The sequence below is a fragment of the Rhinolophus hipposideros genome, assembly GCF_964194185.1.
Source record: "Rhinolophus hipposideros genome assembly, chromosome: X".
Classification (NCBI taxonomy): Eukaryota; Metazoa; Chordata; class Mammalia; order Chiroptera; family Rhinolophidae; genus Rhinolophus; species Rhinolophus hipposideros.
This window is the reverse complement of record NC_138046.1, coordinates 89,634,641-89,658,706: the sequence shown is the minus strand read 5'-3', so window position 1 is coordinate 89,658,706 and position 24,066 is coordinate 89,634,641. Positions and strand designations below refer to the sequence as shown.

The 24,066-nt window shown below is 40.5% G+C and overlaps 1 protein-coding gene across 3 annotated transcripts in view; it reads right to left on the bottom strand.

The window, feature by feature from the left end:
* Positions 1-67: 67 nt before the first annotated feature.
* Positions 68-24,066, bottom strand: part of SLC9A7 (solute carrier family 9 member A7) — a 143,136-nt gene continuing 119,137 nt past the window's right edge. For 2 of the 3 annotated variants that reach the window (XM_081043263.1, XM_081043264.1), the window contains 2 exons: positions 9,829-9,934; positions 5,490-6,252 (listed from right to left, as the gene is read on the bottom strand). In XM_081043263.1, coding sequence (XP_080899389.1) covers positions 6,001-6,252; positions 9,829-9,934 — 358 coding nt within the window. In that variant the 3' untranslated portion in view covers positions 5,490-6,000. Of the gene's footprint in view, positions 5,392-5,489; positions 6,253-9,828; positions 9,935-24,066 lie in introns of those variants that run through there. The other variant, XM_081043265.1, reaches the window with a different exon arrangement.

Sequence of the window (24,066 nt, the reverse complement as noted above, 5' to 3'; positions counted from 1 at the left end):
GACTGAGATTAGGATCATACTGCACCCTTCTAATAGAAAATGCTTTTAAAATACAAAACGAAATTAGTTCAGCCAGTTAATCTTTTTATTTTGAGTTTTATATAAAAAAAAAAGCTTTGAGAAAAATGTGTTAAATCTCAGCAAAGGCAGGAAAACATGTGGATAGCTTTACAATATCAATCTAAACATATACACAAAGGCAAACATTACGTAGGATGCTAGGGAAAGATAGCACTTCGGGGCCTAACTGCAGTTTTCCTTATTGCACATAAAGGTGGCCGATAACTCCAAGTCTTCACTGTTTCACTGTTAAACATATTTTAATATTATTTTACATAACATGTTTATATAACATACTATAATTAATTTTATAAAACCACCAGTTTGCCACTGTTGAATGGAAGTAGAAGACAAAATTCTCCCTAATTACAGTATGTAAGCTCTATAAAAAGTTCCCCAGAAGGTCACCTCGTCCTATGTTAAATTAACCTATTCTATTTTTAAAATTGCTGTTCAGCTATGAAAGGAATCTTGGTGGCCTTCCCACTGAATAATTTTAATGAACATAGGAAAACTTCCTAAGTAAATTGTACCAGATGTATTTTATGTAAAAACTAAAGACAACCTAGGAGGAGGTGACCCTACTATGAAGTCATACTTTGAATGAGTGATTTCAGTGATAAATTGTAAATCTGTAGACTTCACACCCACACAACTGAAAATCGTTCCTCTTCTTCTCCAAAGCCCACAACTGGAATAATCAACAGAAGTCAACCCCTAAACATCCATGCAGTGAGACAGCCACCCAGTCACACTTGGATCTTAACTTTTTAAGTGCTTTATCAGCAGACGTAGAGGTCTTCACGCTGTTTACAAGTCCTTTACTATCTGAGCTCCTCCAACATATACAGACCTAGATCATTTTCCACTGACCAAGGGTCGAGCTGACTATGACATTTGGCATTTCCGTTAACCTTGAAAAGGCGGCCATCAGAATGAGAAGGTAACCTCTCCCAAGTGCTCTCATGTTTGTTTCAGACCTTTTCAAAAGGCAGCAGAACAGGGAGCCCTTCCTTCTCGTCTTCTCCAAGACTCGGTAACAGAAAACTGGCTGCCTGGGTGTTCCATGTCGGCCATGGTTATAGTCTACTCTGCTTACAAAAATAAAACTGACATCAAAAACTTTGGTTTTCCTCTTTACGATTTCTGCTAACACTGGGTGACAAGATGTGTTTGTTAATTTTTAAAAAAAAAAAACCTCTAGTTACAAAAATTGAAACTGGAAAAATGCTTATTTCTAAATCTTGTCTTGAAAGGATTGTCAAAGAGCCTACTTGCTTTTCTTAGTTGGACACTTGCATTAGTTTCTAGACTGTTTCTCTTTATATTGTTCTTATTAGGTTTTAGAAAGGCGGAAGGTCTTTTTCAGGTATCAAAGTGGTGAAAGCAGCATTCAGATGGGTTGTTTCTAAATTCTGTTGGCCACTGGATTCCTTCAACTTACTATGTCAGAATGTAGCAACTGACATTGGCAAGTCAGATTCTCCTTTAGAAAACAACAGATCAAAACTCAATGATACCTCTAAAATATCTGACAGACTAGCTCCTACACTAACTCACCTACAGAATTAACATCAAAGACATGAAACTTGTCAAGTTTTCCATTTCTGAAGTGAAATAAAAAGTCATGTACTTACTGAAGAGCAAGCTGACTTTCTAGTGGCCCTCATTCCGGATTACATTTGACAACAGATGGTAAAATCAGTTTTCTGATGCATCTCTCACAGTGGGTAACCAAGGTAGGTTTCCAAGCGGGCGATTTCCCCTCTGATCATTTGCTGGCTTGTCCTGCCACTGACCTCCTCTAAGTGCGTCGGTGTGTCTACATTTAGAAATCATTCTGCACACATTAAATATCTGACATGATTACATTAACTTCCACTATGGACAGAGAAAGGGAGATATGATGGGGGGGGAACGTGAGACAGACCTCTGTTTTGGAAGGAAGTGTTACTTCTTTGCCCTGGACTGAAATGTTCACGGATAGCTAAGATAACATTTTTGGTGTTTTCTAAAATTTCACTTGTCAACCAAACCACAGAGGACATTTTCAGGTCTAGGGATCACAGCCTAAAGAGCTCCCTGCTGTTTGCTTGATGAAACACTTGATGTCACAGTGTGATTTTTGGCTGCAAGGCATCAATGCTTATTTGTGTGGTCACCCCAGTAAGTACCCCGGATGGTCAGAGTCCATTTAATAACACATGCCTTTCCTATACTTGTTTTCTAGGAAGAAATACAGCCTGATTTAAATTCCAAATTTCCCTCTCTAGGAGAGAAAGTTCAGACCTCCTTGTAGTCCCCAAAAAGAATATTAAAAGGAATGACAGAATTTTGGTATCTTCCCTCTTGTCAGTGCTACACAAAAGTTTGTATCTCCTCAATTACCAGCTACCCACACTACCACCACGTGACAGCAAAGTAATCACAATCTTTCACTTAGCACGGGGCCTCTGCACTGGTAATACAAGGGCCCACTCCCTTCCTGAGGAGTCCAGTGTGGATGCTGGCACGGGGACAAGTGGAGTGTGTAGAGAAAGTTCACTTGACTGCAAAGAGACTATTAATTTAACCCCAGGTTAAATTGAAAAGACAGCTTCTCAGAAACATTCACATTTGATTAGTCAGCAGCTCAGTTAACACAAAACCACCTTCTCCCCCCACAAATGGGGGCAAAGATGACAGGTTTTTAATCCCCCCGCACAAACACTCAAGTCATCCTTCTAAGTTTTCAAATGTGACTTTTTTTTTTACCAGCTGTACTTTATGGAGTACATTCTTGAATTCTGCAAAGATTAGTAGTACAAAACTCATAGGTACCCAGTCTGTATTACTGATCAATACTCAGTTTGTTACACATAACTAACAAATTTTTAAAACTTAATTTGCTAGGCCATTCTTTAAGGTTCCAATTAGGGTCCCCTGCAAGTTCTAGAGTAAAGGCTCTCAACCCTGAGAAGCCAAAACACAGCACGGAAGCCAGGTCCCCACTGATTCTGGCTACCTGAGGGTAGGGCCTTTTGTTGATATTTTTTTAAAAATGGGCCAGGTACTCCTAATGTGCAGCCATGGTTGAGATCTCCTCCTCTAAAACATCTAACTCTGCTGAACTGCCACACCACCCCCCAATCCAGAACAAGTATGTTTAGAGGATAACTTAATATTACCCTCTCAAAAGAACTTTGTTTAGTTAGATGTACCATTGCTCAGTAGTTTCAACATGGTTTATGTCAGACTGGCAGCAGATAGTTGGCCGTGAGTTAGATGGTTTCTGGGCTTCGTGGCAGCCTACTTTTCATGATTCGGTAGGCATAATGCTTCTAGAAGTGGAAGTATTTTGATGAATGGCTCACACTCCAGACACCTGGTAAGGTCAGCATTACTCTCCACATTTTGCAAATAAAAATTAGGACCATAGGTCAGTTAGTGACTTACTCTGATCAACCGAATTAAAAAAAAACAACCAAATAACTACAACTCTAGCTAAATTTTGGTCTTGGAAAATCTCCATTTACTCATATTTAAGTAGGGCAGGAAAATGTTTGCAATGAAGACTACAAGACCCTTTGGGGGAAAACACAACGATCTATGGATTGACCTAAGACTAGGATGGGAAACTCAGTGTTTATTTTTCCTCCCTATGAGGACAATTTGTTATAATTTGCTGAAAGCTTCCTGGTAAACCAAAATGACAATAATGCCTTGAGGTTAATGAAGAGAGGGTGTGTCCTACCTAGTTGGTTCTTTTCAAGAACCATCATCAGGGTTTTTCTGTTAGCTGCTTCTCTCGGAAATTAAATAAGCAAGCAACATAAGAGATAAGCAAAGCTTTATAAAGAGCCAACTAAAGAGCCAACCAACCTATTCCTCCATCTCTGCAAAAAACAAGCACACACAAAAATTCACAAAGTTTACATGATGGCTGGTCATTACTGAGATAACTCCACTGAATAAAAATTCCTGTAGTGGTTCTGGGCACGGGTACAAACACACATCTCCAGCCTCCTGTCAAGCTTAGCAGCTGTTCTCTGCAGTCTGACTTCCTGTCCAGTGGCTCTTTAAGAAAACTGTTTCTCTGGCTGTGGGTCATAGGTTTTCTTAAGTCCTTCACTAGCCTAGGTAACCCTGAGTTTCATGGAGTTAGGTATGTTGTTTAGCTTTTTTTCCAATCTTACAAAGCCCATGGCTGACCATAAACTCAAAATGGACTTTAGTGTAGATAGAAAGAGAGGAACAAAAAAATCATTCCATTCTATTATACTAAACCATATGAAATTGTCATTTCTATTTCTTAAAAATGGTTGAAAACCAACAATTTCATATGGCTCAACCTAATGATACATCTTTCCTGATTTGCACAAATTATCAATTGAAAAACTAAGTGTGGAGCAATGTCTTATTTAAAAATTAGCCATTAAAAATGTGACTTAAGAAGGTTCATTGGCTGATTTCATTATGGGTGGACTAGATTGGGCCACTATTTTGTCTGCCATAATAAAAATGCCCACATTTCATGGAAGCAATTTTTAGAAATTGGGTTTTCAAATATACTAGCACTGAAGCATAGAGACTTGAGAAGAATCTTAAACTTGGTTTCCAAGACTTCTCTCAGTATTTCACCTACTATAAGTATGGGCAGGTAAAACAGCTCACCTACAAAGAACCCAAACTACAGACCTAAATTTCAAACAACATTCACACATTAAGGTGGTGCAAGCCTAGCAGATACCAAGAAAATGACACTTCTCTACATGGCATTCAGTGTCAAGACACCTGGATTTTTAATCTTATAGTAGACAGAACCTTCCACTGGACTGAATTATGCTTAACTTTCTACTGATGCCTCCGATTCCTCAGGTAGCCACTGAAATCTCGTGCATTTCTTAGCTTAATGTTGGGAATTCTGTTCAGTCTTTAAGCACACTATCTGCATTTTTTTACAGCTATTTATTTATTTTGCAGTGAGATTTCTTCCCTTTGAATACTAGCGTACTGCCTCTTACGCTACTTGCGGCCTTCTCCAGATCAAAGCACCCCAAAGATTTTGCTGTTATTTCTAAACCCAGAGTAGATATCTCAGTTCTATTAATCATTTCCCAGGAAGTCAGCTCATATGGCAGCCTTCAAGAACTGATTTTTGTCCTGATAACATCATCCGCTTCTAAAGTTTTTCCTGTCTTCAGGTTAATTAAAAAAACAACAGTATAACACTATTTTGCCTTTGGTTTTAAACATTTCAGTAACTTCTTCTTCATGGAGATTTCCAGAGAAGGAATTATAATTCTTCCCTCCATGTTGAAATGTTCATGGATATATTTTCCACTCTTCAGTCTAGAGGAAACACAGGTAGCAAAAGAAGTCAGGAATCCTGAGATGAAGGTGCTGTCACACAGCCCGCAATGATGGAGCCTCCACTCAAATTACTTTTTCATGTTTTCTGTTCCATTTATTACCAGCTGCCCCTAATCCTTGGAGGTCCAATCTAACTTGCCTTCCTTCACGATCTTTCTTCTAGCCTGTTCTCCCCTCACTCAATATTCCTACAGCCAGCTAGACTTGCACTGCTGGATATGGGTATGAAGCCTCTTCTGTGGGGGCTGGGGAGGAATCCCCAGCACCTGCCACACCTTGTTCAGATACCGCAGGTGAATGAATTAAGGGACAATTAAAGCATGCTATTTTTGTTTGTTTAACTCTGACCAGCGCACTACTATGTGAAAAAGTGGGAATAGGTCTGCATTTGTCTTTATTTAGAGACACTTGAGCCCCACCATCTGCATCTTGGGTTAAATTTTAAATGTTAAGGTATCTTCAGACCTCAATAAAATAGAAGTGTTAATTCCATTCCCTCACTGTCCCACCTCAAACAACACTGGAACATGCAGCCAGCCTCACCCCACAGGTGAGCCTACTCCATCGCTGCAGGGTTTAGGGGGAAAGTCATGCATTATCCTCCAGGGGGAACACTAGGCGGGTGCCCCGGCTTGAAACCTTCTGGTCTCCCATTCCCAGGTCTCGTTCCAGCACCTCCTCTGAGCTGCTCTTTGTTCTCCGACCACTCTCGAGGCTCATGGAGGCCGTATGGGAGCCTGAGGAGCCGTTGGCAGTCACTGTGCTGTCCCCATAGGTCAAGGTGAGGTCACCCTCGGTCAGGATGAAATCAGAGTCTTCTTCTCTCAGTGGCTCTTGGTTCTGAAAAGTGCAACAAACAACAACAAATGGGAGACAGGAATCGTCCAGAGCTCTAGCAGCCAACCCCAGCCTCAACTCCTCTTCTGAAACTGCAGACCATGAAGCTTGCCTGCCTCGAGCCTCTCGTGTGCTAATTGGATGTAAACTATAGAGTGCTTATCAATGAACAGCACTGCTACCTGGGCTGGGACTTGGAACAGCAGAAAGCAGCTCTGAGTTTAAATGCCTGACAGCTTGGGGTTACTGACAAAAGGGGAGAAGGGGAGGCCAGCCTGGATTTTCAGCTTCCCAACCCACAAAGGAAGGAAGGGGTAAGGTCACTGGGCAAACCTTGAAATAGGTTTTAGGTCCTCTCTTCCCTGAGAAGGTCTTCTGGGTGGGCCTCCTGCCCTACACAAACCATCCTAAAACCACCTGGTTTACATTTGAACTATTGTTTATCCTAGTCGGCAGTGGAGGGAAGAGGACAAAACATTAGGATTTCCTTCCTGCCCCACCGAAAAACCCCGATAGGAAGCCTTCAGGTAGATGAAACAAGTGATAGAGAAGGAAGGTACATTTTCTTGAGCATCTATTATATGCCTGCCAGGAACATCATATAAGCTCTCATTTGGTCCTGACTCCTCTCCTGTGAAGGGCGCAAACACTCATGTCACAGAGCAGAAAATCTGAGCTAAGAGAACCTATGAAATTTTCCCAAGGTTGCCCAGCTGCTAGGAAGCAGGGTTAGGATTTATGCTGCCTCCAGACTGGTTTTACACACATAAAGGATGTGAAAAGTCACCCTGTCAGGAAGAGGACTGGCATAGTGTCTCATGCTAAGCAGCAGTTGTAGCAAAACACACAATGCTGAGTAAGGCAGATGTCAGCCAAGTGGCAACCACTTCAAAATAAAAGACAGCAGGGAGAGTGTCAGGAAGCAGTGTGAGGTCAGACATAACCTTTCCCTCTACAATGGGTTCAAGATGCAAAACAAGGGGTGGTATGCTCTTCCACTCCCCCACTGCATGGCTGCCAAACACCGTGAACTTCTTTTTTAAAAGGCAAACAGTTTTAAAGCTGCTCTTTCTCTCATATTTCCCATCTACCCTTCAAAGCACATCTGAAGTCCTGCATCCTGTCCTCAATAGGGTCTCCTTGGTGCAGGGCCCGAACCTGCCTCCCTAACAGCCTTCTGGTCCCCACTCAGTCATGCTGCCCAAAACCATAGTCAGATTCTCCCACATCCATGCCTGGATTCCCCATCGAGATGAGAATCACCAAAGGGCAGTGACCTGGACCTCCTTCTCTTCTGTCACCCTTCCTTGAGGTGCTTAAGTCATAGTAAGTGCTAGATGAAAGCCTGTTAAATGCACCAACATAGGGAGGACTCCTGAGTTCCGCCTACCTCTCTTCTCCTGCCCCAGCCCCTCTCTGTGCCCTGACTGGTGACAAGCACATGCTCATTTTCTGCATTGTTTCTCAGTGATGTCTAATTCTCCAAACTCCACAATGTGACTCCACTTAACCAATGTTCCGGTTTCTTTAACAGGCAACTCCTCTGGCTTACTGCCTCAAATCCTCACTGGAATGGGGCAGGGTGCAAATGTACAATTAAATAAGAATCCTTTAGTCAGGCAGAGTGTGATTCTAAAACTCGTCCCAAACTCCCCAATTTCCTTCCCTCCCTTAGTGTTTAGAAAGTCCTGAAACTTTATCTGCCCTGTGACAGTGTCTTAACAACAAATGACATCATGTTCCCTGTTTCAGCATGTTCCCTGTTCCATTTCTCCCATTCATACTCGTACATGTGCTAAGTAATGTTTTTGTTCATCTCTGTCAAAATACCTCTCCCAAAGCTCTTAGCTCCCAAGTTTCAGGGAGAGACTCTCCTGGTACATATTTCACTCTTCCAAGGTTTGGAGGGACAGAGAGGAATCTGAAACAACTGCATATGAGGGTAATTGTGCAAATGTAGCCAATGCCCCCCAACCCACAGCAGCATAGAGGGACCCTGGACAGGAGCCCCTTGTAGTGGGAATCAGGCCAAAATTCACTGACAGGAGAAAACAAGACTGTAGGCTGACCCATTCCATTACAAAATTCATAAGCCCAAACAAATGGTACCCAAGGAAAGGTCATCGAGAAACAAGGACAAATAGCAAAACCCAGTGAAGAGGGATTTCCAAGTCAGAGCTTAATGAAATGCTATATGCAAATGATAAAAGCAATCCACTCACTTAAATTCTAGATGACAAGATCAGCAAAAGTTTGGTTAAGCTGAAGGTTTGTATTATTATATAATTAGCTGTCCACTGCAGGCTTGCTATGAAAATGCAGCAAAATAACCCTGTAAACACCTGCAAAGAAGTGTGTTGTGGGAACATGTGCATTTTAAATAACTAGGGGTCATTTTCAGAAGTGGAAGAACACTGTTTTCTAAGTGGATATCAAACCTAAGTGGTTTGGAGTTAGTGGAAATGGTGAATAATTAACACCTTAGATGTCTCCCAAATAAACTTGAAGTACAAATGCCCTGTAAGTGATAAGTGAGAACCACGCAACAATGTGTCAAACAGCCATGAGAGCAATCCAGCCCAAGACCCTCATCCAGCACTAAACTCTGAGGGGAGCCCCTCTACTTTCTCACCTTTGGTTTCCCAGTTAAATTTTCAAAGACTGTGCTCCCGCTCTCTCAGCAGCAGGCCTCACCATGTCTTGAGATGGCTGAGACTCGGGTCACAACCCCAGCCCCAAAGCAGCAGCAGCAGCGTGGAGGGTGACACTTGCTTATAGCCCAAGTCATGCCATCTTGGGCTGGCTATGGGGAGTCCACTACCCAAACATTACCCAAGGAAGCAAACCTTGAACAGACTCTCGAACTGGTGAGGAAAGTACTTTCAATTTAAGTGCCTGGACGTTTACTGAGTTTTTGCTGAGTTCAAACTAGTCCAATGCCCCTACTCATTGAGCAAGAGAATAGTTGGTAAGCTTCGGATTAGATAAGGTTTTCGAAGAGTTTTAATAGTGAGTTAGTTCTTTTATTATCTGGTATTACATAGACATGAAAAGTGAGCCTTATAAAACCTAATTAAAATTGAAAGCTTTAGAAACTGTTTAAAAGACTAGAGCCAGAAGGCAAAGACACACGTAAACCCCATGAAACATAAGATTGAAGAGTGTAATCAATTGGAGCTTCAATAGTGGGATAAGTGACGATGCCAGGTCAGTGCCCTTTGTCTCTGATGATAAAAAACATCCAAATGGCCCATAGTATCACTTTAGACAGAGGTGAAAACTATTCAGCATTCAGAAAAATACAGCTTTTATTAAGTAAGCTATCAGCAGGATTGGAAATTATAATACTAACTTTTGAATCTATTGGTCTAGTTGTTCTGATTCCGGATCCATTGTTCTTTCCACTACACCACAGCTGCTGATGTTTGGGAGCCCCATGACTCGGGTAAAAGGTTTCTTTGTGGTTGTACAAAATGTATTAAGCCTATGTACGCTGGCCACTTGTAATCATCCTACTGGAAAGCAAACTCTCTGAATTTGGTGTCTGAATAGAACAAAGCCCTAACATGGGGTACTTACGTCGTATACCTGGGGACTGGTCAGACATCGAGCGAGCAAGCCACACCAGGCTGGGAGAGTGGTGGTTAATGGAGGGCCACTGTGTGTGAGGATCGGCTTCAAGTAACTTTAAAAAGAGAATTAAGGAAAAACGTCTGCAAAGAAAACACATACCCAATAAAATGTGTTTAGAAATCCCAACAAGTAAATCAGCTGACATAGTACCACAAAAAGCCTCTTTCCCCCATTTTACCAGTAAAATACAGGTATACCTCATTTTATTGTGCTTTGCTGTATTGAGTTTCACAAACGTTGCACTTTTTACAAATTGGAGGCAAGACCCTCCACCAGCAAAGGATTACGACTCACTTTATTGTGATAATTGCTTTATTGCAGTGGTCTGGAACCAAACCAGCAATATCTCCGAGGTATGGCTGTACTTGTATGCAAGAGTCTGAATCAAAGATTAAATAATGCCCCATCAGCCTTAAGTATTCACTATTAACTTTCAGGTAGGCGATTCCCAATTTTCAGTTAAAAAGAATATTTGATTAATTAGAACACCCTTCTCCCTTCATTGTTATGTTGAATGAGAATTTTGGTTTCAATCGGCATTCTAGCTTTTGACACACAACCAGCTCATGTCTCGCAAACAGGAGACAGTTTACCTGGAGTAGAGATATTGCAGCCCCTGTATTCCCTCTGCCATGGGTTCTCTGTAAGGATTCTTGTTAAACCACTGTACTCAGAGGTTAATGGTGACAATGCTCGAAGTGGACAAGACCTTAGAAGTAACCTGGGACAACTACAAAGAAGGAAACTCAGACTTGACGAGGTGAAATGATTTTACTAAGTTCACTCAGACATAAATCTCCCAACTTCCCATCCAGGATTATTCCTCATTCTACCTGCTGCCCCTCTCCCAGGCTCTCCAACATAAGTTTCCCAACCTCGACAGTATCAATATTTTTGGCCAGATCATTCTTTGTTGTAGGGGGCTCTCCTGCATTGTAAGATATCTAGCAGTATCCCTGGCCTCTACCCACTAGATGCCAGTAACACCCCAACCCCTCCCCAGGTATGACAACAAAAATGTCTCCAGACATTGCCAAATGTCCCCTGAGAAGCAAACTTGCTGTCAGTTGAGACCACTGCTCTAACGTGAAGGTCAACTATTATGAGGGGAGCTCAGTCTATTACGTGGGTTTGCCAGTTTATGGATAGCTGTGCTGCCCAATGCACAGCCATGTGTTGGAAGCACCATGAAGCACATGTCACATTAGAATACAGCCAGGACCATTTCTGATACTCACAGCCTGAGCAATATGGAAAAGGTGGAGACTCACATGGCCACCTCAAATGCAGGAATGAACAAGAGACTTTAAAGGAAGATGAGAACCTATCACAGCCATCTGTACACAAGAGGATGACTACTCCAAGCACCATCACTTCCTGTCTTCATTTAGAGCATCACAAGAAAGGAAAACCTTGTCTATAGGAGGAGGTGAAAGACCTTGGGGCATACTTCTAGATGAGAATTACTCAACAAAGGATGATGTGTGAGCTCTGCTAAAGGCTTTACAAACAGAACAAGCCCCCTTTGACCACTGTCCTCTAACCCCATTCCTGGGAACAGCCCCTACAGGCCTATCAGTTATCTTGTGTCTTTAACTCAGAAGCTGACAGCAGCTGGATTTGTAGAATGAATGACTAATACAAGAGTCACCGGGGGAACCCAGAGGCTACCTTTCAGTTTCCTGCCTCAGGCAGTTCAAAGACAAGCTCCCTCTTCTCCAAATACAGAAGGGCCTCTAACAACTTCATCAAAAGGGAGAAAAATTACATATATATTTTTAAATATTCAGATTGTTGGAAGGGCAAAAATGAAATATCAAGTGTCTCTCCCACCCAATGGTCTGGTAATTATCATTACAACTTTATACAATACATTTTTCTCCTTTTTCTTTATAAACTTTAGTCAGAGGCTTTTAACTCCCTCCTAGGAAGGATGGCAAATTAAGTTCATTTATACTCCTGCCTCTTCTTTTCAATTTTTTCCTAATTTTTATTATAATTTTATACTACAGATATATAAAGTTCGCATTCTATTTTATAATTATAAGTAAATATTCTATGAATTGAGTCTAAATGTTAAAAATTAATAAGCAGCATTTGTAATAATCTTATTATATGAATATTATTCACTAACCAAGCAGAGTGGTTGGATCACTATTAAAGGAAATGTAACACACTGTCATTTAAACTTTGTTACTCAGAAAAGAACACTTGAGTGTCTTGCTAAATAAAAGATCTTTTAAAATTTATTTTTGATCTTGTTCACTTCTGGTTTACAACAAATCACTGCTTCTACAATGTTGTACCTTTAGTTGGATTTTGTTTTGTTTAATCCTTATGTTGGTTCCCCCCACCCTTTCATATAGAGTCTACACAGTGCAAAACTTCCTGAATTCTTGCCAGCCTGAAAGCCACCCTCTTTTTTTCTTTTCACTTATTTTTGATTAACAGTTTGGGTGTAGAATTCTAGGCTCAGACTTTCTCTTTTCATCCCACAACTTTGATAATGCACAACGATATTTGAACATTCGATTTTGTTGATGCTACGTCTGATTCTTGCCCTCTGAAGGCTGCCAGTTTTTCTCTTTGGCAGCCTTGAAGAATCCTACTTCTCCTCCTGTAGTGATGGCATGCAATAACATGTCCATTAATTCTGGTCACACTAAGTAGGCCCTCGCACTCTGGAGACATGTATCTTTCCTTAGCTAAGAGATTTTTTTTCTTCCATTAGTTCTTTGGTACTTTTTTTCCTCCATGGTCTCTATCTTCTCCTTTCAGATCCTGCTAAATGACTGTGGACCATCTGGGTCTAACCTCAACATCCTGAAACTCTTCTCTTACACATCCCTTTTTACTCGAATTCTTGGAGATTTTTTCCCCCTCAACTTTATCTTCCAGATCAATTATTTGATCTTCACCATGTAATTAAACAACCTATTACATTTTTTTGTTAATTTCAGGAACTTTATTTTTAATTTCCAAGAGTTTCTTCTTGTTTGCTCCTTTTTTAAACTACCTGTTCTTAAATCGTGACTGGAAAAACCTCTCAACTCTAAGGCTTTTATCAGAAAAATTTTTAAATATTTGGGATTGTTTAATTACTTTGGCATCCCCACCCTCATGTCTTTACTCAGTTTCTCAGTTCATCGGGCAGGTGAGGATTCCTATCACACCAAAGTGAGGAGGGGGTTTACTCTGGGGCAAAAAATCTTTGATGGCTTCAAGATCTGTTTCTCTACCAAGCCCTCCCCAGGCAGTGTCCCTATTTTCTTTAGAGAGCTATATAGCCTAAAGAAAAATTTAACAGCTACAAGGTAGATCCGTTGACACAGAATATACCTGTTGCAGCTGTTCTAACAACATTCTTTAATAAATCACCTGGACAAACTGGCTCAAGACTCACTTTTGTCTTGGACTAGTTTTTTCTGCTAAAATTCCCTCTACGTTTGGTCTTCCAAATAGTCAAAAATATCTCCTCTGTGATTCCAATGAGCCTGGGGAGAGAAGGGAGGTATGTGTGTGCACTGGGCCTCTCATCTTAATTTGGAAGCCTGTCTATCCCATTTCCAGGCTAGTTCACGGAAGGAGGTACCACACTGCCTCTTGCCAGCATGTGGGGTTCATTCATGTCCAGCTGAACTCTCCCCTGATGCAGCCAAAGCCCACTTTTTCTTCTTTGATCATCTATGGAGCCAAAGAATCATGGGCACCTTCTTCATCTAATTTTTCAAACACGTGACTGCTTACATTCCTTTTAGTTTCTCTGCTCCAAACTAAAAAGGTGGAAATCCCAAAGTCACTAAAATTTACTTTCAGATGAGATTTTAGAGATCATCCTGTTACTCTTCAAAGAAGCAATTTCTCCCTTCCCAGGTTTACTGAAGTATGATTGACAAATAAAAATTATATATATTTAAGGTATCAATGAGATGTTTAGATGTATGTATAAGTTGTGAAATAACTACCATGATCAAGCTAACAAACATTGCCATCAACTCACATGGTAACCATTTTCTCTCTCTCTCACTGTGTGTGTGTGTGTGTGTGTGTGTGTGTGTGTGGTGAGAACACTTACGATTTACTCTCATAAAATTTCAGTATACAATACAGTATTATTAACTATAATCATCATGCTGTACATTAGATCTCCAGAAATTATTCATCTTACTACTGAAAGTTCGTACACTTTGACTAACATCCTTCCATTTCTCCCACTTCCCAGCCCCTGGCACAACTTCCATCCTACTCTCTGTTACTATGAGTTTGACTTTCACAGATTCCACCTATAAGTGAGATCATGCAGTATTTGCATTTCTACACCTGGCTTATTTCACAGCATGTCCTCCATGTTTATCCATGTTGTCCCAAATGACAGAATTTGCTTCATTTTTAAGGCTGAATATTATTCCACTGCAAATATACACATTTTCTTTATCCATTCATGCATTGACTGACACTTAGGTTGTTTCCATATCGTCACTACTGTGAATAATGATGCTCTGAACATGGGACTGCAGATAGCTCTTCAAGATAGTGATATAATGTCCTTTGGATATATACCCAGAGGTGGGATTACCAGAACATATGGTAATTCTATTTTTAATTTTTTGAGGAACCTCCATACTGTTTTCTATAATGGCTGTACCAATTTACATCCCCATCAACAATATAGACAGGTTCCTTTTTCTCTACATTCTCCCAACACTTGTTATCTTTTGACTTTGATAATAGACATACTAATAGGTAGGAGGTGGTGGTATCTCACTGTGGTTTTGATTTGCATTTCCCTGATGATGCTGAGCATCTTTCCATGTACCTGTTGGTCATATGTACGTCTTCTTTGGAAAAATGTCTATTCAGGCCCTTTCCCATTTTTAATTGGTTACTTGTTTTTCTGCTAATAAGTTGTACGAATTCCTTATTTTAGGTATTACTCCCTTATCGGACATACGGTTTACAAATATTTTCTGCATTCAATAGGTTGACTTTTCATTTTGTTGACGATTTCCTTTGCCGTGCAGAAATTTTTTAATTTGATATATTCTCATTTGTGTTGTTTTTACTTTTGTTGCCTATGCTTTTGGTGTCAAATCCAAAAAATCATTGCGAAGACCAAAGTCAAGGAGCTTTCTCCCTGTTTTTTTCTACGAGTTTTATAGTTTTAGGTCTTACATTTAAATTTTTCATCTATTTTCAGTTGATTTTGTGACTGGTTTAAGATGGGGTCCAGTTTTATTCTTTTTCTGTGGATATTGAGTTTTTCCAACACAGTTATTAAAGAGACTGTCCTTTCTCCGTTGTGTTTTCTTGGCACCTTGGTCAAAGATCAGTTGACCCTATATGTGTGGGTTTATTTCTGGGCTCCCTAATCTGTTCCATAGGTCTGTATGTCTGTTTTTATGCCAATACTGTTTTGAGTACTATATCGTTTTAATATAATCTGAAATCAGGAAGTACGAAGCCTCTAGCTTTGTTCTTTGTGTTTAATATAGCTTTAGTTATTCCGAATCTTTTGTGGTTCCATATGAATTTCAGGATTGTTTCTTCTTTTTCTGTGAAAAATGCCATTAGAATTTCGATTGTGACTGTATTGAATCTGTAGATCACTTTCAGAAGTATGGACATTTTAACAATACAAGTATTAATTCTTCCAGTCCTTGAACACAGATACCTTTCCATTTACTTGTGTCTTCTTCAATTTCTTTCATCATTTTTTTCTTAGTTTTCAGTGTACAGATCTTTACCTGCTTAAATTTATACCTAAGTATTTTATTATTTTTGATGTTACTGTAATGAGATTGTTTCCTTAATTTCTTTTTTGACTAGTTCATTGTTAGTGTATAAAAATACAACTGATATTTGCATGTTAATTTTATATCCTAGGGGCGGCTGGGTGCCCCAGGTGGCTCAGGTGGTTGGAGTGCTGTGCTCCTAACACTGAAGTAGCTGGTTTCGATTCCCACATGGGCCAGTGAGCTATGCCCTCTACAGCTAGATTGAGAATAATGGCTCGACCTGGAGCTGGGCAGCCGTGAGAGGTTGGCTGGCAGCCAGCGACCTACTGACTCAGCCGGGTAGAGCACAATGATCATAATACCAACATGGGCCAGTGAGCTGCATCTTCCGCAACTAGACTGACAAACAATGGCTTGACTTGGAGGTGGGGGGGGGGAAGTGGCAGGAGGGAAAGCGGGAAGAGGAAAAAAAATTTATATCCTGCAACTTTACTGAATTTGTTAATTAGTTTTAAAAAGCTTTTTAGTGTAGTCTTTAGGGTTTTCTATGTATAAGATCATGTTGGATGACATCATAAAAATGGCAGTGTGACTTAAGCCTCTTGAAATCTCCCCTGGAATTTACAACAAACTGAACAACTATAATTTCACAAAGGACTCACTGCAAAAAACAGGCAAAACTAAGAGGTGCATTACTGAAATCATCTAAAGGATGGCAAATTGTGCGAGCAGAGGAGGAGGGAAGGGACAAGTGCAGAGATGGGGCCGCGCAGGACGCAGACCTAGCTCGGTGCTCCAAGATCAATGCATCCCGGAACTACCGCAGCTGCGGGACAGGGAAGAACTAGATCTGCTAGGGGATGGCTTACGGCCCACAGGGCTGAGGGGGCAGCATATAACACGGCTGAACCCAACGCTCATGGCAGAGACCTCTGAGCACAGACTGAGGGAAGAAGGCTCAAAACGGTGGTTTAAGCCCTCACTGCTGAGCACACAACAGAAGCCTTAGGCAGTGAGCCTAGCCACCCCCTCCCTACCCTCCCAGAGCTCGCCCCGCCCCTATCTGCCCAGTGCTATAAGAAGAACAGTACCAGTGACAGATCAAAAGAACAGAATATTTGAACTTCTGAAAACTGTGGTCCACAGACATGGACTCGCAGCCCAACTGGGACTTACAAAGGGAAGGGAGCCATGGAAGCAGGAATGGCTGTGGTGGTGGTAACGACCATTGCTTCGGGCCACCTCTCAAAACTCACCCCGCCCAATCCACACCTATCTGGGCGGATACTTGCAGAAGTAAACAGAGCAGCTGAAACACTCAGGCTCTGAATCTGGTGCAGGAAGAGCTTTGGAACTTCAGAAACTCTCCACATCCCCTGATGTATGTGGCACTCTATGACCCAGGAGAACTGTTTACAGAGGACAAGCCCACCTTCCAGGGAATCCCCCCATTGTGTGAGAAGCCAGAATAAGACAGAGAAAACATAACACTATAGTATTAGACAGAATACAAGGCTACAGTCAAGAGAAAATAAAATTCTACCAACACGTACTGGAAAACAAAAGAAAGACCTCTGTCTATCAACCTGTTGCAGAACCCACTCTTATAGATGTCTAGGAAGAGAAATAATAAATCATTCATCAGAAATAAGACCAGAGGTCATCAAAATGGCGGCATGAGGTGAGCCTCTGTAAAGTTCCCCTGGAATTTACAACCAATCGAACAACAATAACTCCACAAAGGACTCCCTGCACAGCAGACAGGCAAGACGAAGAGGCCCACTGCTGAACTCAACTAAAGGTGGGCGAATCGTTAGAGCAGGGGAGGAGGGAAGGGAGAAGTGCGGAGACGGAGCCCAGTGGGCACAGGACGCAGACCTAGCTCAGTGCTCCGAGCTTGCTGCATCCCGGAACTACCGCACCTGTGGTAGAGGGAAGAACTCAGACTGCTAGGGCTCCACTTATGGCCCACAGGGCTGAGGGGACAGCATATAACACAGCTGAACCCAATGCTCACGGCAGAGACCTCGGAGAAAAAACTGAGGGAAGAAGACTGTAAACAGTGGTTCAAGCCCTGTGGGGACAAAGTCCCAAAAAGCAGTTTCCAGGCTCTTGGCCTCACATAGAAAGGTGCTGGGTCAGGTAGTAAATGGCCATCAACTAATCAGACGGCCATCAGCTGTGGCTAGTTGGCCGTCAGCTGTAACCTGTAAGCCATTGGCCACTAATATAACTGCTGTGGCTACGCTAGCAGAAAGAATGGAGACTAGCAAGAGCAGATTGCAGAGAGGCGGATGCCACCGGCGAGAATATAGTGGTATGACTCCCCTACTTATAGCTCCGTGGGTGTTCCTTTTTCGCCTCACCATGTCCTGCATTCTTATGTGGGGAGCGGGACCAGAGACCCCGCAGCCTGCCCTTCATGACAAGCCCTCACTGCTGAGCAGAGAACGGAAGCCTTAGGCACTGAGACTAGTCGCCCCCTCCCTACCATCCCAGAGCTTGCCCCGCCCCCACCTGACAGGTGCTACAAGCGGAACAGTAGCAGTGCCAGATCAAAAGAACAAAATATTTCCTGTCCTGAGAACTGTGGACCACAGACACAGATTCGCAGCCCACCTAGTTCCGGCAAAGGGGAGGGAGTTGTGGAAGTGGGACCGACTGTGATGGTGGACACTGACATTGCTCAGGGCCACCTCTCACAACTCACCTCACCCCTGGCCCCACCTATCTGGGTGGATCCCTGCAGGAGTAAACAGAACTGCTGAAACATACGGGCTCTGAATCTGGTGCAGAAAGAGCTCTGGAACTTCAAAAGCTCTCCGCATCCCCACAGGGACGTGGGGATCTATGACCCAGGCAAACTGTTAACAGAGGAGAAGCCCGTCTCCCAGGGAATCCACCCATTGTGTGAGAAACTGGAATAGTGCAGAGAAAACATAGCACTACAGTGTGAGAGAGAAGAAAACGGCTGCAGTCGGAGAGAAAATAAAGCATTCTACCAACAAGTACTGGAAAATAAAAGAAAGACCTCTTCCTGTCAACCTGTGGCAGACACCACTCCTGCAGATGTCTAGGAAGAGAAATAATAAATCAGTAATTGCCATAAATAACCAAGGCAACAAGACAGCTCTGAAAGAAAGTGAAAAGTCTCCAGAAAAGGAACTTAAAGATATGGAAATATGTGACTTAAATGACAGAGAATTCAACATTGCAGTTCTGAAAAAACTCAACGAGATGCAAGAAAACACAGAAAGGCAGTGTAATGAACTCAGAAACACAATCAAACAACAACGTGAGCATTTTACAAAAGAGATTCAAATTTTAAAAAAGAACCAAATAGAATTTCTGGAGATTAAGACCTCAATAGAAGAAATTAGGAATGAAATAACCAGCTTAAGTAGTAGAGTTGACCAGAAGGAGGAAAGAATCAGTGACATCGAAGATAAAAACCTGGAAATTACACAGATGGAAGAAGAAAGAGACTTGAGACTTAAAAGAAATGAAAGAACTCTACAAGAACTTTCTGAGTCTATCAGAAAGAGCAATATAAGAATAACGGGCATACCAGAAGGAGAAGAAAGAGAGAAGGGAACAGATATATTCAAACAAATTGTCGATGAGAACTTCCCAAACTTGAGAACAGAACTGCATCCTCGAATCCAAGAAGCAAATACAACACCTAATTACCTCATACTAACAGGCCTTCTCCAAGGCACATTGTACTGAAGCTGTCTAAAATCAACGACAAAGAAAGAATCCTCAAGGCAGCCAGGGAAAAGAAGACGGTAACCTACAAAAGAAAGGCGATTATATTATCATTAGATTTTTCAGCAGAAACTCTACAAGCCCGGATAGAGTGGAACCAAATATTCAAACTATTGAAAGAGAGAAATTATGAGCCAAGAATAATATATCCAGCAAAGATCTCCTTTAGATATGAAGGAGGAATAAAGACCTTTCCACATATACAGAAGCTGAGGGAATTTTCTAATATACGACCTGCACTACAAGAAATACTAAAGGAAGCTATTCGACCACCATCAACAGGGACAACTTGTGGCAACCAAAACACAAAAAGGGTGAGAGTAAAGGCCTGAACCGGATTATGGGAATGGACAAAGTAAGCGTGCTGAAGAAAATGGAATACTCTAAATATCAAACTTTCTTTTACATAAACTTAAGGGTAACCACTCAAAAAAATCCATAACTGAAATATATACTGTAATAAAAGAAGAAACAGAGGGAAACATCATAGAATACCACCACACAGAAATAATAGAAAACAACAAAAAGGCAAAGAAACAATGGAGACATAGCCTTACCAAAAAACTAAAGATAGAATGACACGAAATCCTCACATATCAATAATCACCCTAAATGTAAATGGACTGAACTCACCAATAAAAAGGCAAAGAGTAGCAGAATGGATCAAAAAACTAAACCCAACCATATGCTGTCTCCAAGAGCCACATCTCAGCTACAAGGACAAGCATAGACTCAAAGTGAAAGGGTAGAAATTGACACTCCAAGCAAATGGTACCCAGAGAAAATCAGGTGTAGCCATAATGATATCAGATGAAACAGACTTTAGGGTGAAAAAGATAACAAGAGACAAGATGGACATTTTATAATGGTAAAGGGGACTATACAACAAGAAGACATAACAGTCAACAATATTTAGGCCCCAATCAGGGAGCACCTAAATATACAAAGCAACTACTAACTGAACTAAGGGAGAAATTGACCAAAACACAATTATACTCGGGGATTGAAACACATCATTGACAGCTATGGATAGATCATCCAAACAGAAAATAAATAACGAAATAGCAGCCCTAAATGACACATTAGATGAAAAGGACACAATTGACATATATAGAGCACTTCATCCTAAAACATCAGACTATACATTCTTTTGTAGTGTACATGGAACATTCTCAAGGATAGACCATATATTGGGACATAAAATCAGCCTCAGCAAATTTAAGAAGGTTGAAATCATACCAAGCATATTCTCTGATCACAAGGCTTTGAAATTGGATATCAACTGCAAAAAGAAAGCAGGAAAAAACACAAATACATGGAGATTAAACAACATACTTTTAAAGAACGACTGGGTCAAAGAAAAAATTAGAGGAGAGATCAAAAGATATATAGAAACAAATGACAATGAAAATACATCCTACCAAAATTTTTGGGATGTAGCAAAAAAAGTTTTAAGAGGGAAATTTATATCATTAAAGGCCTATCTCAAGAAACAAGAAAAATCCCAAATAAATAACCTCATGTTAGACCTTAAATAACTAGGAAAAGAAGGACAAGTGAAACCCAAGGTCAGCAGAAGAAGGGAAATAACAAAAATCAGAGCAGAACTAAATGAAATAGAGAACAAAAAGACAATAGAAAAAATTAATGTGACAAAGAGCTGGTTCTTTGAAAAGATTAACAAAATTGACAAACCCTTGGCTAGACTCACTAAGATAAAAAGAGAGAAGATACTAATTAACAAAATCAGAAATGAAAAAGGGGCACTTATCACGGACACCACAGAAATACAAAGGATCATCTAAGAATACTAGAAGGACTATATGCCACCAAATTCAATAACCTAGAAGAAATTGACACGTTCTTGGAAACATATAGTCTTCCTTGGCTGAAACATGAAGAACTGGAAAATCAAAACAGACTGATCACCACTAACAAAATTGAATCAGTCATCCAAAACCTTCCCAAAAGCAAAAGTCTGGGACCAGATAGCTTTACTAGTGAATTCTATCAAACCTTCAAAGAGGATCTAATACCAACCTGCTCAAAATCTTCCAAAAAATTGAAGAAGAGTCAGTACTCCCTAACTCATTTTATGAGGCCAACATTACCCTGATACCAAAACCTGGGAAGGACAACACAAAATAAGAAAACTACAGACCAATATCTCTGATGAATACAGATGCAAAAATCCTAAACAAAATTCTAGCAAATGGAATACAACAATGCATTAAAAAGATTATTCATCACGACCAAGTGGGGTTCATCTGCAGGGCACAAGGATGGTTCAACATCTGCAAATCTATCACTGTGATACATCACATAAACAGAATAAAGGACAAAAATCATATGATTATATCAATTGATGCAGAAAAAGCATTTGACAAGATACAACATCCATTTGTGATTCAAACACTTAATAAAATAGGTATAGAAGGAAAATACCTTAACATAGTAAAGGCCACATATGACAAACCCTCAGCTAATCTCATAATTAATGATGAAAAACTGAAACCTTTTGCTCTACGTTCAGGAACACGATAGGGCTATCCCCTATCACCTCTGCTTTCAACATAGTGTTGGAAGTCCTTGCCAGAGCAATCAGGCAAGAGAAAGAAATAAACGGTTTCCAAATTGGGAATGAAGAAATTAAACTATCACTCTTTGCAGAAGACATGATGCTATATATAGAAAACCCTAAAGACTCCACCAAAAAGCTGTTAGAAACAATCAACGAATACAGTAAAGTTGCCTGCTACAAAATCAACGTGCAAAAGTCCACTGCCTTCCTATATACTAACAATGAAATCTCAGAAAAAGAAATACAAAAAACAATTCCCTTTGCAATTGCAGCAAAAAGAATAAAATACCTAGGAATAAACTTAACCAAGGATGTGAAGGACCTATATGCTAAAAACTATAAGACATTTTTGAAAGAAATTGAAGAAGACACAAAAAAATGGAGACATTCCATGCTCATGGATTGGAAGAATCAACATAGTTAAAATGGCCATATTACCCACAGCAATATACAGATTTAATGCAATCCCCATCAAAATCCCAATGGCATTTTTGAAAGAAATAGAACAAAAAATCATCAGATTTATTTGGAACCACAAAAGACCCCGAATAGCCAAAGCAATCTTAAGAAAAAAGAGTAATACTGGAGGTATCACATTCCCTGACTTTAGCTTGTACTACAGGGCTACAATAATCAAAACAGCATGGTATTGCCAGAAAAACAGACACATAGACCAATGGAATAGAACTGAGAAACCAGAAATAAAACTACAAAAATATGGACAGATAGTTTTTGACAAAGGAGCTAAAAACACACAATGGAAGACAGCCTCTTCAAAAAATGATGCTGTCAGAATTGGATTGCCACGTGCAAAAGAATGAAACTGGTCTGCTATCTGTCACCATGTACCAAAATTAATTCAAAATGGATCAAAGACTTACGCATAAGACCTGACACAATAAACTGCATAGAAGAAAACATAGGTATTAAACTTATAGACCTTGGGTTCAAAGAGCATTTCATGAATTTGATTCGAAAGGCAAGGGAAGTAAAAGCTAAAATAAACGAATGGGACTATATCAAACCTAAAAGCTTCTGCACAGCAAAAGAAACCATCGACAAAATAAAGAGGCAACCAACTGAAAGGGAGAAGATTTTTGCAAACAGTGCCTCCGATATAGGGCTAATATCCAAAATATACAAGGAACTCATGCAACTCAACAACAACAAAAAAAACAACACAATTGAAAACTGGGTAGACGACCTAAAGAGACATTTCTCCAAAGAGGACATACAAATGGCAATGTGAAAAAATGCTCAACATCACTAATCATCCGAGAAATGCAAATAACTACCACGATGAGATATCACCTCACCCCAGTCAGAATGGCTTTCATCAACAAAACAAATAGTAACAAGTGTTGGAGAGGTTGTGGAGAAAAATGAACCCTCATACACTGTTGGTGGGAATGCAGACTGGTGCAGCCGTTATGGAAGGCAGCGTGGAAGTTCCTCAAAAAATTAAGAATAGAATTACCATATGACCCAGCAATCCCTCTCCTGGGTATCCACCCAAAAAAATCTGAAATCATTTATCCATAAAGACATGTGTGCTCCAAAGTTCATTGCAGCTTTATTTACGGTGGCCAAGACATGGAAACAACCAAAATGTCCTTTGATAGATGAATGGATAAAGAAGTTGTGGCATATATACTGAATGGAATTGTGTATATTCGGCAGTAAGAAAGTATGAAACAGTACCATTTGTGACAACATGGATGGATCTTGAGAGTATAATGCTAAGTAAAATAAGTCAGACAGAAAAAGTAGAGAACCACATGATTTCACTGATATGTGGTATATAAAACTGAAAACAACAAAAGGTCAAGACAAATAAATGAAGGAACAAAAACTCATAGACATAGACAATAGTTTAGGGGTTACCAGAGGGTAAGGGTGGAGGAGGGTGGTAGATGAGGGTAAAGGGGATCCAATATATTGTGATAGAAGGAGAACTGACTCTGGGTGGTGAACACACAATGGGATTTATAGATGATGTAATACAGAATTGTACACCTGAAATCTATGTAAATTTGCTAACAACTGTCACCCCAATAAATTTAATAAAAAACAACAGGTAAAACTATTAAGTGTTGCTAG